This window comes from Lepus europaeus, chromosome 2 (assembly GCF_033115175.1).
Source record: "Lepus europaeus isolate LE1 chromosome 2, mLepTim1.pri, whole genome shotgun sequence".
NCBI lineage: Eukaryota > Metazoa > Chordata > Mammalia > Lagomorpha > Leporidae > Lepus > Lepus europaeus.
In genome coordinates this window covers 75,942,188-75,961,584 of record NC_084828.1, presented here as the reverse complement: position 1 = coordinate 75,961,584, position 19,397 = coordinate 75,942,188, and the positions used below count along the sequence as shown (strand labels likewise).

Sequence of the window (19,397 nt, the reverse complement as noted above, 5' to 3'; positions counted from 1 at the left end):
CTATTAAGCCATAGGTTACTTCCAGAAACAAAATTACCTAACATTATTAAAATATAAATACCACCAGAGGAAGTAAAAATGTAGGTGAAAATACAGAAAACAAATTATTATAATATCACAGGAAGGTTTTTGATGCGTAGCTGTCTCCATACCATGTTCAACTTTTAAGTGTAAGATGTCAGTATAATTAAATTCCATTAAACTCTTTTTTTATGGCTAAATTAGGATAGTGGTAACGTCTACAACAAAAAAGCCTAAAATTGTGTGCTGCTTCAAACACGTAACAGTTTGAGGCAGTTGCTTGGGTGGTAGTTTCCTCATATGGTCAATGAAAGGACCCAGCTTTGTGGACACTGCCTTATTCCAAGTTGACTGTGGTCCTTCGTTGTCAGCCAGAAAGGGAAATGAGCATAGGGAAATACAAAGGGGAATTTGTAATGGGCAAGGCTCATATCATTTCCACACATGTCCACTCCTAACTGTAAGGGAGGATAGAAAATGTAGTCCTTTATCTGGGGACATTGTTTACCTGAGTAAAATTGGGTTCTATTACAAAGATTAAGTTGAGTCAGGAATTAACTGTCTCAGCTGAAGTACATACAAATATATTGTAGATTTTTGCTACTCTTTCCAGTTTTTTAGGAGTACCATAATAATGTTTATGCAGAGAAGGTTCTCCATAGATAGGTATATAAAAATAATGATGGGCTGGTCATGTGACAGGCATGTGGTTGGCAGTGGTGCACTTCTATGAGTGATAGAGATATGCTGTAGGGAAAAGACTGATCCTGTGTCATTGTGTGTGGGCTTGTTTTGTTTTTGTTGTGAGCCATATTTTTTTGTTGTTTTTTCTTGGCTTTGAAGTACTCTTCCATGTCTTCTTTGGCCTGAGATTCTTTACCATGGTCTTTAGCTAGCACACAACTGCAACCAACAACTCTACAGGATTTTCCTTTTTGTTCAGTTTTACAGAGGCCTACCTATTCCCCTAGTTTCTTGACATCAACCTTTGTTAGGTTGATGGTGTTTGGCACAAAAGAGCCCCACCAGCTTGATATAGTGTAGGCTTATCACAGTTGTATGCAAGCACACAGAGCTGGACCTAAGACTTTGTCAGCTTCACAAATTCCACGTGCTAGGTCACTGTGGATGAAGATGGTTCAGCACCTCTTGTAGAGCAGTATTGTCCTATACCTGCCAGTATTAGTGCCTTCCTTGGTCACAGTGGTAGATAATAGGGGAAACAGAATCTTGAATGTACCTGGACCTCTGCCTCCATGTGACTTGGTAGCAGCAGGGAAGGACTGCCCTGTGTAGTTGTGTAGTTTATATATGTGTCTGGGACTTGCAAAAGATTAGAAAACCTCCCTAGCCTGGTGAACTTAGAAAGAAAATAAGATTTGGCCAAATTCCTCAAGATAGTATGGGAAGGGACTAAAAAAAATTTTGTTTAAATATTTGTATCACTTGATTGTTCCTGGAGTTATTTTCCATACTACCTGTATACTTACTGTCATGTGATGAGAATTTCAGTGTAAGAATCATGATTTAGGCTGACAGTTCTTCCTGAGATGCCTACCTGATTTGTCAGGTATTTCCTCTTCATTAAACTTGACTAGCATGCCTACTGCTAAAAAACAAACAAACAAAAAAAAAACAACCAACCAAAAATATTTGGTGCCAAATTGTATGCTTTTTTTCTCCCAAAAGTTATTTTTTCCCACCTGGATTATGAGTTTATTGTTTGTAGAAACTATATACTTTATCCATCCTTCCATGGTTGTGTTGTAAAATGAAGAAATCGGATTAGATGATCTTTAAGCTTTCAATCAATCTATGCCTTACTTCCTATATTTATTTTATTTTATATTTAATTTGTAAGAGCTTGTTGTGTAGTTCACTGTGGAGTTTCTGTTTTGTTTGACATCCCCCTGGAAACTTCTCATTTGTTGAATTTTCAGATTAATCAAAGTGCTGTTCTCTCAGTCTACCATTTCTGACTAAAGCGCTTTAAGAAGTTGTCTACAGATGTTGCCTTGAAGCAAAGGGAGCCATTGCTCTTGCTGTACTTGCTCTTCTGAATCTGGAATTATGTTTCCTTTGCTCTAATCCATATTACCAAAAACAGGTGCCTTTACTGCACATCATCCCCCACACTCAGTCCTGAATTTTAAAGTTTTATATGATACCTATGCTTGACAGAAGCTAAATCATATCTAGAACCATAGTTGCAAGAAAATCTGTAAATGTTGTGTTTAGCTTCCCAGTCTACAGTAAGGAAGGACTACTTGGAGGATGCTATAGAGTAAACTGGCTCACTGAGGTGATGCACATGTTTTTGGCTAACACAAGCTTACAGTTGACTTGTGAAGCCAGCAGTAATATGCATAAAATAGTAAGTTAAGTAAGATTTTAGCTTCTGGATCTGAAAGGGGATTGAGTGAGCTGTTAAGGAATGGACTGCCAGAGACATAGCTACTTCCCATCCCTGAAGCATGCAAGATAATTCCTTGACTGGGACTATCCAGATGGGCCCCAGGACCCAGATAGGTGGTCTTTTACCTTATCTTCTGTTGTGAGAGTCTGACCCAGAAGTTTGTCATATTAAGGTTTTCTTTTTCCATTTCCAGATCTGAATGATTGTCACAAAGAAAATTTGAGCACCTAAATATGTGAAACATCATTCTGGCTGTCAGAGAGCCAAATGAATCTTAACTCTGAGAAGCGTAAAAACTAGGAGTGGAGGGTTCTGGGTCATCAAATATTCTGGTTTATAAAAAGATAGTTATAAGCAGAGGAACTGTTTTCAGTTGATTTAGAATATCATGAAATTTTCTTAATAAGAAGATAGATTAGACACAAAATTTTTTTATTTAAAAAAATGTCCTAAGTGGACTTCTGATGCATTATTAGTAGGATCCAAGAGTCTCTAGTTAATCTACAAGCAGTATTTTGGAGGAGTGGGATAAGCAAGGAAGAATTTCAAAAACTAAAGGAGATAAATATTGTTAGAATTGAAAATATGTAGAGAAGAGGAAATGATCTGCAGAGTGATAAGCCAGTCTCTTGGCAGTCTGGCTACTGCATCTCTAATAATATTTTTTTTTGAAATTTGCCACTTCATTCATCTCCATTGCTACTGACCTTTTCAATCCATCATCATTACTCACCTGAATTAAAAGCAATAGCTTCTTAACTGATCTTGCCCCACTATTGTATGTGCAGCAGTGAGAGCGATCTTTTAAAAATACAAGCAGAACTGTGACACTCTTTGCCTAAAATGCTCCTGTGATTTCTCAGTAGGGAAAAAAAAAAAATCAATAAACTCATTTGTCACTCATCACCTCATGCCAGTATTCATGTTACCTTTTTTTAAGATTTATTTGTAAGACGGGATGACAGAGAGTGAAATCTTCTAACTGCTAATTTACTCCCCAAATGCCTGCAGCAACAAGCAGTCATTTTTGGGATACATAGCATCCCATTTCTTTTCTTTTTTTTTTTTTTTTTAACAGGCAGTGTGGACAGTGAGAGAGAGACAGAGAGAAAGGTCTTCCTTTTGCCGTTGGTTCACCCTCCAATGGCCGCCGCGGTAGCGCGCTGCGGCCGGCGCACCGCGCTGTTCCGATGGCAGGAGCCAGGTGCTTCTCCTGGTCTCCCATGGGGTGCAGGACCCAAGGACTTGGGCCATCCTCCACTGCACTCCCTAGCCACAGCAGAGAGCTGGCCTGGAAGAGGGGCAACCGGGACAGGATCGGTGCCCCGACCGGGACTAGAACCCGGTGTGCCGGCGCCGCAAGGCGGAGGATTAGCCTAGTGAGCCACGGCGCCGGCCAGCATCCCATTTCTTTAGAAATTCTTTTTTTGAGGATTTGTTTTATTTATTTGAAATAGTTATAGAGAGAGAAAAAGATATCTTCCATCTGCTGGTTCACTCCCCAAATGGCCACAATGGCTGGGGCTGGGCCTTCATCTAGGTCTCCTATGTGAGTCTCAGGTAAGTAACTACTTGGGCTGTTACCTGTTAACTCCCAGGCACATTAGCACGAAGCTGGATCAGAACTGGCGTGGGACTTGATCCAGAATTCTGAAATGGGATGCTTATCATCATACACCTGCCCTTTTGTTGCTTTTAAATTTAAATTTTTATTTTATTTTATTATTTTTTTTGACAGGCAGAGTGGATAGAGAGAGAGAGACAGAGAGAAAGGTCTTCCTTTGCAGTTGGTTCACCCTCCAATGGCCGCCGCGGCCGGCGCGCTGCGGCCAGTGCACCATGCTGATCCGAAGGCAGGAGCCAGGTACTTCTCCTGGTCTCCCATGGGGTGCAGGGCCCAAGCACTTGGGCCATCCTCCACTGCCTTCCCGGGCCACAGCAGAGAGCTGGCCTGGAAGAGGGGGAACTGGGACAGAATCCGGTGCCCCGACCGTGACTAGAACCTGGTGTGGTGGCGCCGCAAGGCGGAGGATTAGCCTATTGAGCCACGGCGCCGGCCAAAAATTTTAAAATTTTTAAGTGAATCTTTTTATTTATTTGAGAGGTAGTGTGACAGAAAGAAGAGACAGAGAGGGAGGTAACTTCCATCTGCTGGTTTATTCCCCAAATGGCCACAACAGCCAGGTCTGGGCAAGGATAAAACCAGAACCAGGAACTCAACCTTGGTCTCTCACATGGGTGGCCCTTCAAAAGATCTTCAAAAGGGCCCACACATTTTGGACTATCACCTGCCTTCTTCCCAGGCACATTAACACAAAGCTGAATTGGAAACAGAGAAGCCATGTTCCAATTGGAAATCCTGTGTGGGATGCCAGCAGGATAAGCAGTTGTTCAACCCTTTTTGTTGGCCCTTTCTGCTGCGTTTTAGACATACCAGGCATGTATTTTCTTATCTTAGAGCCTTTTTGATTGCTATTTCCTCTGCTTGGGGCCCACTGCTCCCAAAGCTTGTCATGCTAGTGCCTTTTTGTCATTCATCTTTCAGCTCAAATATCACCCCCTCAGAAATATCCTCCCTAGCCATTGATTTAAATTGGCTCTGTACCTCCTTTCATTATTTATTGCTTTTATTTCTTACAAGGAGATCCAACTATTTGAAATGTTTTTCTTGTTAGCTAATTTATTTTCATTGCCTACTTATTATCACAGTTATATATAACTGGCAACATCTAGGCAATGCTATTATTACTTTACAAAAGAAGTCAAATATAGGACATACTTCTAAACCAAGTTAGAAAAATTTAATGAATATAATTAAGGTACCAACTAGTAGAGAGTTTAGTAGATATCCAGTTAATAAGTTGAATAAAGAAACCAAAATAGTAACCTAAAAACTGAGACTCCCAGCTGATCCATTAAATTTGACACATTGTAAATGTGGCATTTTAGATGAATTATTCTTGCCCTAATTCCCTAGGTTATTACTTATTAACTCAAAGCTATAATCTTTTCCTTTTAATACAGTAAACTTTCCGTAAAGGAGAGGAATACATTCCAGATAGTTTTAAATCGTGTTTGGAAAGTGAAAGCAATTTGTCATGAAAGGAGAAGTAGAAGGTAGGTAGTCTCTCAAGATCTCTCAAATTCCCATCATCTGTAAGGGTAAGGTGATCTAAGGAAGATCTTTTGAAGGGGCAAACTTCCTGTAGTTCCAGCTGAATACAACATCATAATTCTTTCTAATGCAGTTGTTTCTCTTATAGAACTTCCATCTCATTGATTATCACCTGGCTGCATTCATCACAGTGATGCTTGCAAGGAGGCTTGTATGGGCCCTTATCTCAGAGGTAATACCTCATTCACTATATTTTATCACATGTAGCTAGAGTTACTAGAATGGATTCAGACCGAAAACATGAAATGTCCAAGTAGAATTTGAATACAAGTATAAATTTCTCTACTCTAATATCAGTTGCAGTTATACCTTTAAAAAATTTCCTGCAATATATTTAAAGCTTCAGAACTCTTGAGAATTAATTTGTTGAATATGATATTCCTTTTGACTTCTGAGTTTTTCAGTACAATCTTTTTAATAGTGCAGGTGCAAATAGGATAAATTTCAGGTAACTATTAATATGAAGAATTATCTATATGCCTATAGTTGCATCTAAAACATTAAGTTTCAGGTAACATTCACTCCAAATTAATGATATACCATTTGTAGAATTTGCTGACAAGAAACATTTGTGTGGGTATATTGAAACTTAGAGTTTTTAAAAGAAAATGACAAAAGTTACCGATTATTCTAAAGATTAAAATCTAATTGGTAGAGGGGGAAAGAATTAGAACATGAAAATGATCTTTTTAAAATTAAAATCTGTTGACAGAGTTGGCATGATTTTCTTTTTTTTTAAGGATGTATTTATTTGAGAAGCAGAGTTACAGAGAGAGAGGGGTCTTCCAACTGCTGGTTCACTCCCCAAATGGCCATTAATGGCCAGAGCTGGGCCCATCCAAAGCCAGGAAGCAGGAACTTCTTCTGGGTCTCCCACATGGGTGCAGAGATCCAAGCACCCATCTTCCATGCTTTCTCAGGCCATAACAGAGAGCAGGATCAGAAGTGGAGCAGCCAGGACTCGAACCAGTGCCCATATGGGATGCTGGTGCCGCCAGTGGAGGCTTAACCTACTATGCCACAATGCTGGCCTCATAATTTTCATGTATTTGTAATCACTAGTGAGGGAGGGAAATGTTTTTTCTTAACCTTGTTGTTTTCTGCCATATGAATGATGACGAAACAAAAAAACTTTAATTTAGCTCAAATGACTAATAATTTTAATCTTGGAATGTCTATTTTGTTATTTATGTGGTTAGTTATAAGCATAGGTAATGAGAGTTAACTTTTTTCTTTCAAAATGTACATGGACAGTCTTTGTATGTGTAAGCTCTAATTTTCATGAACCTTTTTCTGTGAACACAGTGTAATCGGGGACTAAGTTATGATCTGAAAGCCATTTGAAGTTAACTGGAAACATTGGTGATAGGATTGTCCATTTCTTCGAGTGGGAAAGGCTGTAACCTTTTCTCCCAGGTTCCCTATTGAGGTGATGAAAATAAATACTTAATTTTGCATATATTGAAAACATGTTCTTTGTATAGAGAAACTCAGTGGCGCTTTTAGTTTACATCTGCAGAAACAGGCAATGGGTGATTTTGTTTCATCCCTTCAGTTGCTTAGGAATAGTACTTGTGCATATCACATAAATATGTCCAGTGAGTGTGTAAAGGCTGTAACTTGGAATGCTTGTTTCTTTCACTGGTGGCCTAAAAATAGCTTAGCAGCTTTGGCACACAGCCTTAGTTAGAGAATATATTAGTTGTTTTGTAAAGAAGTTTGCAATGCTTACTGGAAACAGAATACTTAAGCTAAACCTCAGTGGATTTTTAATCAGTCCCTTAATGTGCATCAGTAAGGGGATGTTTAAATAATTATAGTATAACTATATAATGAAATAGCATACAGCCATTAAAAAGATGAAAACGGAGTGACACTGTGGCTCAGAGGGTAAAGGCACTGCTTGGGATGTCCACATTCCATATCAGAGTGCTTGTTTGAGTTTTGGCTCTTCTGCTTCCTATCCAGCTTCCTGCTAATGCATCCTGGGAGGCAGTGTGTGGTGGCTCAAGTGCTTGGCCACTGTAACTCATGTGGGATACCCTGATAAGGGTTATGGGTTCCTGGTTTTGGCCTTGGCCCCGTGCTAGTTGTTGGAGGCATTCTGGGAGTGAACAAGTGGATGCAAGATCTCTCTCTTCATTCCCTTCTACCTTTCAAGTAGATGAAAATAAATTAAAAGAATAAACGTTAAAAAGTTGAAGAAGTGTTTATGTATTGACCTCTAAGATGTTAAGTAAGAAAAACAAAGTGCAAGTCAGTTTTTAAGGCGGATGGAAGGAACAAAATATATTGGCTTATATATGAATAAATTGTGTCTAGATGGATATACAGACTAATAGTCAGCTGCTTTGCTGGTAGGGGATCCAGAACCAATGGGAGAGAAGCTTTCACTACAAACATTGTTACATGTTTTATTTTGAGTAATATAAATATATTTGTTCAAAAATTTAAAATAAGAACTATATAATTATTCTCTTCCTAAAATAATCTAAGTCATACATCATCTTTCCCTTCTATTAAAATATGTTGACCTTTTTTTGCTTATGAGACAGAATGGACCCTTATCCTGAGAAAGACCAGGTAATTCAGAAAGCTAAATACCATTTAGAGAGAACTACCTCTCTACCCAGATAGACTTTTTTTTTTTTTTTAAAGATTCATTAATTTATTTGAAAGATAGAGTTACAGAAAGGCAAAAGCAAAGGCAAGAGAGAGAGGTCTTCCATGCCCTGGTCTATTCCCCACAGATGGGCCAATCTGGGGCCAGGAGTTTCCTCCGGATCTCCTACATGGGCTCAGGGGCCCAAGGACACGGACCATCTTCCACTGCTTTCCCAGACTACTGCAAAGAGCTGGTTCAGAAGTGGAGCAGCTGGGACTTGAACTGATGTCCATATGGGACACTGGCACTGCAGATGGCAGCTTTACCCACTACACCACAGTGCCAGGCCCCAGATAGGCTTTTTATTTACCTCCCAGCCAACTCTGCTTCTGTATTTGCTCCACCAGACCAAAAGTAAATTTCAGCCATTTTTTCATCAACCTGAAGCAACTCTGAGAGAGACAGAGAGAAAGGTCTTTCTTTGGTTGATTCACCCCGCAAATGGCCACCACAGCTGGAACTACGGCGATCCGAAGCCAGGAGCCAGGTGCTTCCTCCTGGTCTCCCATGCGAGTGCAGGGTCTCAAGCACTTGGGCCATCCTCCACTGCCTTCCCAGGCCACAGCAGAGAGCTGGACTTGAAGACAAGCAACCGGGACTAGAACCTGGCCCCCATGTGGGATCCCGGGACTAGAACCTGGCGCCCATGTAGGATGCTGGCACCGCAGGCGGAGGATTAACCAAGTGAGCCACGGTGCTGGCCTGCAACTCTGTTTTAAAAATTGTTTTTTCAAATAGAAAGTAGTACGTTTTATTGGAAAACACTATAAAGCAGAAAATTTAAGAATTATAGAGCCATTTTGGTATATTTCCTTCTAATCTTTATATGGATATAAAAATTTTATAGCCATATGTTCAAGAACATCATCCATATACTGTTTTATAGCATTTTCACTTAACATAGTGTTGTTATTGTTATGTTCCTCCCCTGCCTAACTGGTGCTTATCCTTTAGGTCTCAACTTAAATATCACTTCTCAAAGGAAGCTTCTCCTAGGTTAGGGTCTCCTGTTACTTGTTTTCCATAACAGCCTACACTTTTCGTGTAACGTTCATCATAATTGTGAACATAATTGTCTAAATTTAAAATTAATAATTCTTTTTCTGGGCTGGATAGCTTCTTAAAGAAGGGTTCTGTTTGTCTTGGTTACCACTTTGTCCGCAGGATCTGGTTTAGGGATTGTCACATACAAACACAGGTTAAGAGCTTCTGCTCTGGAGTTAGGATAATGAACACTTTCAAAGTCTGCTGTTTGGTGACATTGAGTAAAACAATCTTTTTTATGTTTAACCCTGAACTTCTGAGAATGGAGGTAACAGAGTAACTTTAGTGGTTTAAAAAACTTTCCTTGGTTTTGAATATGAGGTACATTGGCATGAGGCATGCATCAGGAGTGATATGGAACTAATTACTTTGCTATAGCTGAGAACAAATTGACCCTTACCTACAGTTTGAGACCTAAGCAGTCCATTATGGTCTTTCTTAATTTAATTTTTTTCAACTTTATCTGTTTGAAAGGCAGAAAGTGAGTGAGAGGGTGAGATCTTCCATCCCCTGGTACATTCCCCAAATATCTGCAACATCTAGGGCTGGGCCAGGCTGAAACCAGGAGTCCAGAACTCCATCTGGGTTTCCCATGGAGGTGTCAGGGACCCAAGTACTTGAGCCATCATCTGCTGCCTCCCAGCGTGTGCGTTAGCAGGAAGCTGGATTGGAAGCTCAGGTGGGATTAGAATCCAGGCACTCCAATATGGCATGTGGGTATTCCAAGTATGGCTTAACCTATCGTGCCCAAATGCCCACCCTCTTCAAATTTCTAAGAAAACATATATATATATATGTATGTGTGTGTATATATATATATATATATATACTATGTACATATAGTTATGGGTCAGTTAACAGTGGGAATACATTTTGAGACGTGAATCGTCAGGCAGTTTGTGCAAACATCATGTGGTGTGCTTACACAAACCTGGGTATAAGCCAATCACTTGACACAGTCTCTGATGTAGTCAAAAGATGTGATAAATGTGAGATGTATAAGGCTTAACCAGGCCTACAGTTTTACGGTAAACTTTTAAAGAAAGGTTTATTTATTTGAAAGGCACAGTTACAGAGACAGAGAGAAAAATCTTACATCCACTAGTTCATTCCGCAAATGGCTGCAATGGCTGAGGCTAGGCCAGGCAGAAGCTAGGACCCTGGAACTTCTGGGTCTCCCATGTGGCACTTGGGCCATCTTCTGCTGCTTTCTCAGGGACAGTGGCAGGGAGCTGAATTGGAAGTGGAGCAGCCAGGTTTCAAACCGGCACTCATATGGGATGCTGGCGTCGCAGGTGGAGGCTTAACCTGCTACACCACAACACCAGCCCCTAAACTTTTTTTTTTAGTAAGCAGAAAGTGTACACTCTAAAATAATGACAAAAAGTATAGTACAATAGATATATAAACCAGTAATAGACATTTATTATCAATAAATACAATGTACAGTACATAATTGTAAGTATTTTTTTTTTTTTTTGACAGGCAGAGTGGACAGTGAGAGAGAGACAGAGAGAAAGGTCTTCCTTTTTGCCGTTGGTTCACCCTCCAATGGCCGCCACGGCTGGTGCGCTGCAGCCAGCGCACCGCGCTGATCCAAAGGCAGGAGCCAGGTGCTTCTCCTGGTCTCCCATGGGGTGCAGGGCCCAGGCACTTGGGCCATACTCCACTGCACTCCCAGGCCACAGCAGAGAGCTGGCCTGGAAGAGGGGCAACTGGGACAGAATCCGGCGCCCTGACCGGGACTAGAACCCGGTGTGCCGGCGCCGCAAGGCGGAGGATTAGCCTGTTGAGCCATGGCGCTGGCAGTATTATTCTTTTAGACGACTGGCAGTGCAATAGTTTCACTTAGACCAGTATCATTATAAGCATGTAATACATTGAGCTGCGATGTTAGGACAACAGTGACATAACCAAGTGATAGAAAATTTTAAGCTCCATTATAGCCTTAACGGCCCCACTGTCATAAATGTGATCCATTGTTGGCTGACATGTCATTATGTAGTACATGATTGTGGTGTGATCTGTAAACAGAAGCAGTTACATAGGAGGGACCAGAGAAGCTCCAGATGATTTGTTCTCCCTTGTCATTTCTGACTGTAGCTTTTTAGAGGTTAGAGAGATCTATCATTTTCTCCTACCTTTTTGTTCATTCTCTTTCCTAGTTCATTTTGAAAGAAAATGGCATTGCAAAGCTTCATGTTTTGACAAGTGCATTTTCTTACAATAGTTAGTTTTAAGATTTGGGATTAAAGAATAATATTTGAACAGCTGTGATGTAAGACTTGGAAGTGATTTTGCATTATATCTCTGTTTCTAAAAGTTAAAACAGCTTGTTTATATAGGAATCTGATAAAGAAGATCTGATTACCTTTTTGAAATTCAGTGATTTATTAAACATTCAGCAGATTTGGGGTGAGGGTTCAAAGAAAAGCAAATACTGTTGGTGCTGTTGAGGCCCTTTCAGTCTAACGGGAAGTAAGACAGATAAGCCGGTGGCTCTCCATTTTTGTATGTAAAGATCACCTGGTTCTTGGAGGCAGGCTTTTGGCACAGCAGTTGAGATGCCATTTGGGAAACCCATGTCCTGTATTGGAATGCCTGGGATCAAGTTTCTGCTCTGTTTCTGAGTCTATCTTCCTGCTAATGTGCACCCTAGGAGGCAACAGGTAATGGCTCAAGTACTTGGGTCCCTGCCATCCATGTAGGAGACTTGAATTGGAGACTCATGGCTTCAGCTTGGCCCAGCAACAGCTGTTGCCAGCGTTTGGGGAGTAAGCTAGCAGATGCTCTCTCTCTTTTTATGTCTCTCACTGATGACAGTTCCATGGACCTTTCTTTCAGAAACCTCAGTGTTAACAAATTAGATAATATCGTAAGAACTTAAAGGAGGTCTGTATGAAGGGACTCATGGGGTTACAAGGAGGAGATAACTGGCTGCCTGGAGAAGTCTGAATTTTCAAGAATTAGGAAGAAGAGGTGGGATGGAACAGTTTTGTAAAAAAATTTTTAGGCACAGTTTAACTTCCACTAAACTTGTTAAGTCCTTACTTGAGTCACATTGCTTTTGAATAAAAAAACAAAAAATAATAAAACATTTGAATTTATAAAATGTTCCTTTTGGTGCTTTCCAACTTTTAGGCCACTAAGGTGGGTGCAGCATCTATGATTCACTACATGGTCCTGATATCAGCTCGCTTGGTGCTACTCACATTGTGTGGATGGGTGCTCTGTTGGACCCTTGTCAGTCTCTTTCGCAGCCATTCAGTCCTCAATCTCCTTTTCCTTGGCTACCCGTGAGTACTTCAGTTTTACCATTTTCTTAGTAAATCTTGAGACATTATCTGAGTCATTCAAACAATACTGTAAAAGGCTAGGAAATGAAATTCTTCAAATATAAATCAAGAATTCAGGGAGTTGGAAAATCAGTGGGATATGGTGACCATAGAATTTGTTTTCTATCCTGGGGTATAGTTGGGACAAGAAGCATGAACCAGGACTGTTCCAGGGAACCTACCAATGACAAACATTTGAATTAGCTTTGTTCTATCAAGTAGAGGCTTCTGGTACTACCTATGTTGGGGCAAATGGTAGTCAGTTTTAGTTGAATGAACTGATTCAGCCAGTCTTGCCCTTGGTTTGTAATTTGGTTGATCAGATTATTTTCACCTTTGGGTGATGTAACAGTTATACCATACTCAGGTCCTTCAAAGTGTTTATGGAAAATAAAAATTATTTATTTTTTAAAAGATTTATTTTATTTATTTGAAAGTCAGATTACACAGCGAGAGAAAGAGAGAAGAGGCAGAGAGAGGTCTTCCATCTACTGGTTCACTCCCCAATTGGCCACAATAGCTGGAGATGCGCCAGTCCAAAGCCAGGAGGAGCCAGGAGCTTCTTCCAGGTCTTCCATACGGGTGCAGGGGTCCAAGACCTTGGGCCATCTTCTACTGCTTTCCCAGGCCATAGCAGAGAGCTGGATCAGAAGAGGAGCAGCCGGGACTAGAACCAACAACCATATGGGATGCCGGTGCTTCAGGCCAGGGTGTTAACCTGCTGCGCCGCAGTGCTGGCCCCAGAAAATAAAATTTAAAATATGAATTTGATTTTGTGCAAAAAATTTTTGAGAACCATGCATATGAAGAAGTCTTCAAAAGTTCATGAAAAATGGAGTAGGTGTTGTGGTACAGCAGATGTAGCAGCTGCTCATGTTACCAGCATCCTATATCATGCCAGTGTGAGTCCTGGTTGATCCATTTCTGATCCAGCTCCATGCTAATATGCCTGGAAAGGCAACAGAAGATGGCCCTAGTCATTCTGGGAGAGTAGAATAGAATGGAGTTTCTGACTGTTTGGTTTGTTTGGCCCAGACCTGGCTGTTGCAGGCATTTGGAGAGTGAGAGTGAACAAGCAGATGTAAGATTTCTCTGTGTCTCTGTCTCTCCCTCTGTTTCTGTTTCTCTGACTTACAAGAAAATAAATAAGTAAATTTTTTAAAAAGTTCATGAAAAATGCATATTATGAATAAACTATGCATGGGCTGCATGTCTTTTATTTTTTTTTACCAAAATAGCATATTTTAATTTCATTTTTCCCCATGAACTTTTTAAAGTACCTTATATGTGGATATATGTATCAATATTTTATTATAGAAACTAAATAGCATTCAACAAGATTGAAAGAATTTTATTGTGAATACCAGTGTAATCCCAGCTATAATCTGCCTATTAATATTTTACTAGATTGAATAGTACATATTCTATTCATCCATATCTTTATCCATCAATTCATGTTATTTTTGGTGTATTTTGAATTTAAATTTCAGACCTTAATTCCTTCCCCTGAAATATTTCATCATGTACGTATCACTAGCTGGATTTCAACATTTGCTTACAGTTTTTTCTTCTGAGGTTAAATCTGTATACAATAGGGGCCAGCACTGTGGTGCAGTAGGCTAAAGCCCTGGCCTAAAGCGCTGGCATCCCATATGGGCACTGGTTCTAGTTCTGGCTGCTCCTCTTCCGGTCCAGCTCTCTGCTATGGCCTGGGAAAGCAGTAGAAGATGGCCCAAGTCCTTGGGCCCCTGTACCCATGTGGGAGACCTAGAATAAGCTCCTGGCTCCTGGCTTTGGATCGGCACAGCTCTGACTGTTGCGGCCATCTGGAGAGTGAACCAGCGGATAGAAGACCTTTCTTTCTGTCTCTACCTCTTTCTGTAACTGTCTAAAAAAACCAAAACTGTATATAATAATATTCACAAATCTTGTGTACATCTTGCTGAGATTTTCTGTCTGATTCTTCCTCTATCCACTCCCAAGACATATTTACAGTGGATCCTGGAACTAGGCTAACTATCCTTTTTTTTTTAAGATTATTTATTTATTTGCAAGTCAGAAATAGAGAGATCTTCCATCTGCTGGTTCACTCCCCAAATGGCTGCAATGGCCAGGGTTGGGCCAAGCTGAAGCCAGGAGCCAGCAGCTTCTTCCAGGTCTCCCACATGGGTACAGGGGCACAAGGACTTGGGCATGTTCCACTGTTTTCCCACGCACATTAGCAGAGAGCTGGATTGGAAGTGGAGCAGCTGGGACTTGAACCCGTGCCCGTATGCAATGCCTGCACTACAGGCAGAGGCTTAATCACCTATACCACAGCGCCAGCCCTAACCATCCTCTTTAACTAATACACGTTCATCCTTTCTCCCTTTGTAGAAAACTATGAACACATGTCTGTTTTTAATTTTTTATAACATGCATAACTAAGTAAGATATTTTTATTTCCCATTCTTCATATCTGAATTTATGTCAGTGAAATGACTATTTTATTTATAATACCTAGGTCACAGTTTGGAAATTAGTTAATGAGAACTCAGGGAATTATTTAAAAAAAATTTTTAAGGGATGGTTGGAGTAACTATAGAAGCTATTAAAAGTCTCAGAAATACTCAGTTCTTTAAGTAATTCTGCTTCTAGAAATGTATTTGTTGTACTTCTAGAATTGTTTCATTAATTCATCAAATATTTATTGAGTGCATATTATGATTTTTTTAAAGATTTATTTATTTACTTGAAAGGCAGAGTTACAGAGACACAGAGGCACGGGGTGGGGGGGGGGAGGAATCTTCCATCCACTGTTCATTCTTCTGTCCGCTAGTTCACTCTCCACATGTCTGCAACAGCTGGGGCTAGGCCAATTCGAAGCCAGGAGCCAGTAGCTTATTCCAGGTCTCCCACGTGGGTGCAGGGGCACAAGCATTTGGGCCATCTTCTACTGCTTTCCCAGGCCATAGCAGAGAGCTGGATCGGAAATGGAGTGGCCAGGACTTGAACCGGCGTTCATATGGGATGCTGGCACTGCAGGCGGCAGTTTTACCTGCTATGCCATAGTGCCAGCCCCACGTATTCTATGTCTCAGCCAGTATTCAAGTTACAGCATTGAATTAAGCAAAATGAAATCTCTGCTTTATAGAGCTTCAGGTTTGGGGAGCATTTATCCTACCAAAGGATATTTGGATATTTATGTAGTAATTTTTGAGCTATACAAAATTGGCCTGCTATAGGCATATTGAATTTTGAGTCCTGCATTTGTGTTGCCTTGGCAGGGCCAGACCAAATGATTTTGCGGGCCTTTATGACCCATGGGCTAGACATTCCCCACTGTTGGCTTAAATTGTAGTGAGGGAAAAAATAGATCAAGAAATTAAAAAAAAACCAAAGTCAAAAACCTAATAAGTATGTAAACTATATGGAGGGGCAAATCTGTGGAGAAAAATAACTTGGAAAGAGGAACTAGGAGTGCTTGTGCAGTGGGTGAATGGTATAATAGCAGGCAGTGGAGCCCCTCAGTAGAGGGAACGTTTGAGGTAAAGGGCAGGCAATATGAAATTATCAGATGTACATAAAGATGTGATTAGGAAAAATCCTTATCTCATACATGGTAGGGGAAAATAAACAGCCTACATTTCTAAAAAGAGAAATGGGTAAATAATGGTACAATATATGAGAATCATCTAGAATCTTTAAAGTTTGTGCAGAAGGATATTTAGACATAAGGAAATACTCTCTGCATGCACACGTCACCCAGCTAACAGTGGGATTTAAAACAGCTTCTACCAGATGGGGCCAAACATAAAACTGTACACAAAGTGTGTACATTGGGGAAATGTATGCCCAATTTTAAACACGATTATTTCTGGGTAATTTATATTTTGTCATTGTGACTTTTCTGTAGTTTCCTATTATTCCAGAAAGAAATGAGAAGTCTTCCCAAACAAGGCAGGGAATTTTACCACCAGCAAAGCCCCCCATGTGTACTGTGTGCTCTGGTGGATTTTGACTGTTTTAGTGCCGTTGTTATAAGACTCTGTGGTCTCATTTTCATATTCACCTTGTTTTACAGGTTTGGTGTTTATGTTCCTCTTTGCTGTTTCCACCAAGATAGTAGAGCTCATCTTCTTCTCACAGACTATAACTATGTGGTTCAGCACCAGGCGGTAGAGGAAAGTGCCTCGAGTGTGGGTGGCTTACCGAAATCCAAAGACTTCCTCCTCTTACTGCTGGAGACCCTAAAAGAACAATTCAATAATGCCACGCCCATCCCCACCCACAGCTGTCCCCTCTCTCCAGACCTCATTCGCAATGAAGTAGAATGTCTGAAAGCAGATTTCAATCACAGAATCAAGGAAGTTCTCTTCAACTCTCTCTTCAGTGCCTACTATGTTGCGTTTCTTCCCCTGTGTTTCGTGAAGGTAAGTGGGTATCTTGCTTTCATGTGCTTCCTGGATTTGTGTGTGAATTGAGTAAACTGGCTATTTCTTGTTTAATCCCCCTTTTCTCTGTCTCCCCTTTGGCAGCCTGGATGGTGGAGTTCGGCTGCATCTGAAGTGCACTAATACCGCTCCTGGTTGGCGGATAGGTATTTCCATATATGTGATGCACCCCGTGGTGGTCCTCTCTTTTTTTCCGTTCTTTCCTTCTTTCTTTCTCGTTGTTTTTAGTTCCTGGGGAGAGTAAACTGTACTTAAAATAGAATCAGTATGTAGTAGCTTCAGAGAACAGAGTGGCTATAAAATCCAGCCTAGCGTGTGCTTGATCCTAACATGGTCACCAGGAATTTCCTTGACTCTAATCTTTATTTAATAAACTTCAATTTACTTCAATAGAAAAGAAAAATGGTCTGGATTTCACCTGGGCCCAGAATCTTTTGGGACATCTAGCGCCCTTCCTTCACCCATTCAGAAGCACTTCTGCAGCCGGAGTGGTCCTTCAGAAACACTCAGTTCTTCTAGGAAGAAAGCACTTGAAATATAATTGCCTCTCCCTCCCAGCCCTAACTCATACAGCCAGAAAGGCAGGTTGGAGGAACTTGGAGGACTCTGCTCTTGAACTTTCTGCACGGACAGCAGGACAACCAGTGCATGTGTGACCCAGTGTGGCATTTATCTGCAGGGCATGTGTTCGCGCACCCATCCCTGCCTCAGTGTGCCAGTGCGTGGATCATTTCTCTCTTGTGATCTTTTCCAGAGTACCCAGTACTACGACATGCGCTGGTCATGTGAGCACCTCATTATGGTGTGGATCAATGCCTTCGTGATGCTTACCACACAGCTGCTGCCATCCAAATACTGTGATTTGCTGCATAAATCAGCTGCTCACCTGGGCAAGTGGCAGAAGCTCAAACATGGGTCCTACAGCAATGCTCCACAGCACATGTGAGTAGGCCAGAGGGTAAGACCATGGAGCACTTTTTCTACATGTTGCTGGTCATGTTTTTTCGCTCTGTGTGTCATTCTTGTTTTTGGCTTTGAATATTAAATTTATAGTTTTTGTCTACATAGATGCTTGTCATCACGCTGAACTGATCATGGGGTACATTAACTCATTTCCACCACCATCTTCAGCCCCTCCTTAAATGCACCTTAACTGTGAGCTGCCCAGTTACTCTAGAGTGTGTAATTTGTCTCGCAAGCTGTACTCACAGAATTCTCTTTCCGTTTTAACCCTTTGCCCAAATTCAGTCATGATGTATTTTTTTTAATTCTTTTTAGAGTTTTTAAGGCTTCATTTTCTCATTTTCACTGCCATAGCTGAGTAGATGCTAGCTACTCATTTCACAGCTGGAGTTGGCTTCTCTTCCTCCTAATACATGCAGATTTGTTGTAGCTGTATACTGTGCCTGTACTTTTTATGTTTTTTTTCTTTTCTTCCTAAACTGTCCTCAGTGTTTCTCTCCCTGCTTCTCTCGTATATAATGAAAGCTGCCTGTGACTGTGAGTTCTCTTTAAATATTCCTCATTGTGTCCCCTGGCCATTCATTTTCTGCATGGCCCCCTGACCCAAAATGGCTGATTTTAGAACCCTTCTGTTCTGTCACTTATGAGCCCATCATCAGACGTTTCTCAGACTAGGACCATCTGCATCTTCCTTTCTTTTATGATTTGAACATTTCACAATTCCATATCCTAGAATTTTTTTCCTAATTCAGTGGGACAGATTGAGGTGACCCTCCTTTCCCTCTGCCCCCCGGTTCTCCCCTCAATTATCTGCCTTGATGTCTGATACAGATTAGCGCAGGCCTTCAAGCCCAGGAACTGAAAGAGATTGGGCCAGGCTGAAAAGAAACCCGACTGTGGGCAAAGGACAGATTTCAATAAAAATTGAAAATACAATCCACAGTGCTAGTACTGTGCATCTTCAGGCTCCTGATGGCACATGGCCATGAGGTGTATCATCACGTTAATGCTGGTAAGTGTGAGCAAGGCCGGCGGAACGTTCTGTCAACGGGAAAGCTTCAGGCTGCTAGATTTTTTTTTTTTAACATATCTAAACTGCTGCCCCAGTTCTTATCTTAGGAAACTAACCCTTCCAAAATCAGGAAGAGATTAATTAACTTAATTTAAAAAAAAAAAAAAAAGCTTAACCAAAAGATCCTCATCGCCATCCCCACCCCAACTCCAACTCCATTACGTAGATGCTAGAAAGAGTGAAACTGCTTCTTCCCTAACTTCCTTTCCCTAGAGAAACTTCTATAAAAATAAATCAAGAAAGCTGAAAAAGTCAGTGTGTCAGTTCCGTGTG

General features: G+C 40.8%; 1 protein-coding gene across 3 annotated transcripts in view; it reads left to right on the top strand.

Annotated features, from left to right (window-relative positions):
* TMEM39A (transmembrane protein 39A) overlaps positions 1-19,397 on the top strand; it is a 31,679-nt gene that overhangs the window by 6,935 nt on the left and 5,347 nt on the right. For 2 of the 3 annotated variants that reach the window (XM_062208550.1, XM_062208542.1), the window contains exons 4-7: positions 5,701-5,784; positions 12,463-12,617; positions 16,720-17,068; positions 17,844-18,031. In XM_062208550.1, the coding sequence (XP_062064534.1) occupies positions 5,701-5,784; positions 12,463-12,617; positions 16,720-17,068; positions 17,844-18,031 (776 nt within the window). The remainder of the gene's footprint in view (positions 1-5,700; positions 5,785-12,462; positions 12,618-16,719; positions 17,069-17,843; positions 18,032-19,397) is intronic. The other variant, XM_062208559.1, reaches the window with a different exon arrangement.